This window comes from Pteropus vampyrus, unplaced genomic scaffold (assembly GCF_000151845.1).
Source record: "Pteropus vampyrus isolate Shadow unplaced genomic scaffold, Pvam_2.0 Scaffold23, whole genome shotgun sequence".
NCBI classification, from domain to species: Eukaryota; Metazoa; Chordata; class Mammalia; order Chiroptera; family Pteropodidae; genus Pteropus; species Pteropus vampyrus.
In genome coordinates this window covers 6,926,931-6,929,755 of record NW_011888804.1, presented here as the reverse complement: position 1 = coordinate 6,929,755, position 2,825 = coordinate 6,926,931, and the positions used below count along the sequence as shown (strand labels likewise).

At 51.3% G+C, this 2,825-nt stretch overlaps 1 protein-coding gene across 1 annotated transcript in view; it reads left to right on the top strand.

The window, feature by feature from the left end:
- Positions 1-2,825, top strand: part of NOS1 (nitric oxide synthase 1) — an 82,573-nt gene that overhangs the window by 32,334 nt on the left and 47,414 nt on the right. Inside the window, 2 exon segments of the mRNA XM_011356068.2 lie at positions 244-440; positions 1,132-1,223. Coding sequence (XP_011354370.2) covers positions 244-440; positions 1,132-1,223 — 289 coding nt within the window.

Genomic DNA, 2,825 nt, shown 5'->3' with positions numbered 1-2,825 from the left:
CCCGTATTCCAATCAAGCAACAACTGGCTAGAGCAGAGTTGTGGCTGTCCCCAGGGACTCACCTGTTTGCCACAGTCCCCACTCAGCCAGTCCAGTCACTGCTGGGCCTTTGTGGGCATTTGAGTGTGCAGTCTCTGCTTTATGCTTGAATTATTGTGTCCAGAAATCAACCCAGACTTTCTGTGGTTTCTGGCCTCCAGTAATAGCTCGTTCCTCCCACCAACCTCTAACTGTGAAGAAAAGGTGATACTCCCGTGTCCCTTCCCTCCTCACTCAGATTTGGCTCCAAAGCCCACATGGAGAGGCTGGACGAGGTGAACAAAGAGATTGAAATCACCAGCACCTACCAACTCAAAGACACGGAGCTCATCTACGGGGCCAAGCATGCCTGGAGGAACGCCTCTCGCTGCGTCGGCAGGATCCAGTGGTCCAAGCTGCAGGTAGGCGGTGAGGCTCCTGGACCTTGACAAGCCCTTAGACAGAGGGGATCAGGTGGAGGGCGGGGAGATGAGCTCTACCCAGGGCACCTGTGGCCATGGCGAACTATCAGATAATGGTCATCACTACCAAATCTGCTTTACAGTTATGTCTCATTTGGCCAACCAATGTTGTTGTTTTTTTTTAAGTGGATGCGTGCGTCTCTTGGCAGAGCTTGTATGCTCCGGTCTACGGCAGACCTCACCACTCCCTTTTGCTTTGCACCTACCCTCTTCGCTTATTGATATCATCTGCCTCCATGAAAATATCAGATTCTGTGTCCCCTGGTATGATTTTTTTCCCCCCCCCTCAGGGAAAGAGCTTCAGGTTGGAAGTACATTAGTTATCGAGCTCAAGGGTTTTTCTTTTATCTGATTTTTGTTTTATTTTTTAATCTCTAATCCCTAAGAATCTGACAGAAACGATGACCAGCACACTAAAAATCTCTCCTTTACTTCGCCATCTCTTACCCACACCACTTATGCCCCACGCCTACTTTTAGGGGATTTTTCCTGGTTTGATGGAGTAGTGAGATGCTCACTAGTCCAATGGGGAGGCAGCCGGAGTGGGCTCTGGGCCCTCCACCCATGGGAAGCGGTGCTGGGGAGCCGAGGAGGGGAGGAGGCCGTCGGTCCCATGATGCCCCTCTTCCAGGTGTTCGATGCCCGTGACTGCACCACGGCTCACGGGATGTTCAACTACATCTGCAACCACATCAAGTATGCCACCAACAAAGGGAATCTCAGGTGAGCTGACCAGCTCGGGGCAGGGAAGTCTAATGTCACCGCCTGGGTCTGGAAATGTCCCCTCTCTCCCCTCCGGGAGATAGGCCAAGCCGAGAGAGGTGGCTTGGCACCCTTGCTCCACCCTCTGTGACCCATCTCTTCTGGGAGAAACAGACTCCCATGTGGTTTGCAAAGCTACAACCACCAAAATCACGCTCAACCCACAGTTCATTATCACCCACGGAGCGGGCAGGAAGGGACGTTTCTCATACCTGGGAATCAGAAAGTCCTGTTGCCAGCGGTGACCTGCTTGTACCAGCTCCAGCTTCTGTTGCCTGGAGCTGCCTCAGAATCCCTCTCCGATTAAAAGGCAGTTTCTCTTCTCGCTGCTGTGGGGACTGCTCCTTCAGGCTCCACCAAGCCACGCCACGCCTTGGACTCCTCTTGCCCCATACGAAGAACAAAGCCACCAGGGAGGCACCATTGTGAGCTGGTGGCTTCCACACCAGCAAGCCACAGCTGGGTGAGGAGCAGCTGGAAGGGAACAGCTGGGGCCCCCACAGACAGGCGGTTACACTTGTTAATCCTGCTCAATTAGTCCTGCCCCGGCATCTGTTCCCCGCTCCGGAGGACCAGCCCCAGCTCAGGGCTGCTGCAGAGATATTCCCACAAGCCCCCGGGCTGCACTGAGCTCATCCCCAAACTGGCTTGTTAGCATTGAGCATGGGGTTTCTCACATGAGTCTCTTCCTTGGGAAGGCGGCAGTGTTCCCCCGCCAAACCTGCCAGTTAGGACAGGCCTGTCATCTAAGCTCGGGGCCTGTGTGGGGAATTAGTACGGATGATCCCTGAACACGGGTTTCAACTGCATGGGCTCACTTGTATGCAGGTTATTTTTCAAGAAATGCAGTAAGTGTGTTTTCTCTTCCTTGTGATTTTAATAATATTTTCTCTTCTCTAGCTTACTTTGTTGTAAGAATACATTATATAAGACATAGAGCATACAAAATACATTGTTTATGTTATTCGTAAGGCTTCCTTCCGGTCAACGATAGGCTATTAGTAGTTACATTTTGCGGGAGTCAAAAATTAGAGGCGGATTTTAAACTGCACAGGGAGTCAGTGCCCCTAAACCCCGCACTATTCAAGGGTCAACTGTATATCTTTTTCCTAAAACACCTCACCCCTCAGAGAACATCCTGCATATCCTGGCTGTTAAAGGCAGTCTCGGCCTCAAGGGGCGTGCGGGACATTCTGGTAGTTTTCAGAATGTGCTGTGACAAGGTGATATTGGGTGGGAGGCGGGGGGAGCTCATAGGCCAGACACCACACCTCCACTTTTATCGGTTGTCTATTGGGGAATCTTCATGAGATTTTCCATTGAAGAAAATATTCAGCTGATTCTTTTTTGACACATTCTAAACCACACATCCAGACACCGAGAGGCCATAAGAGAATGTGTACCACATATAGAAATAATCTAAACATAGGCAGGCAGGCAAGAGAGAAGAAGGAGGAGAGAGAGAGATGTAATTCCAACAGTGCAAGGCATTCGACCTGCCACGCAGCGAGCTTCTGCTTAGGAGACACACGCAGGAGGTGGGAGAGGCGTAAATGTGTCGCG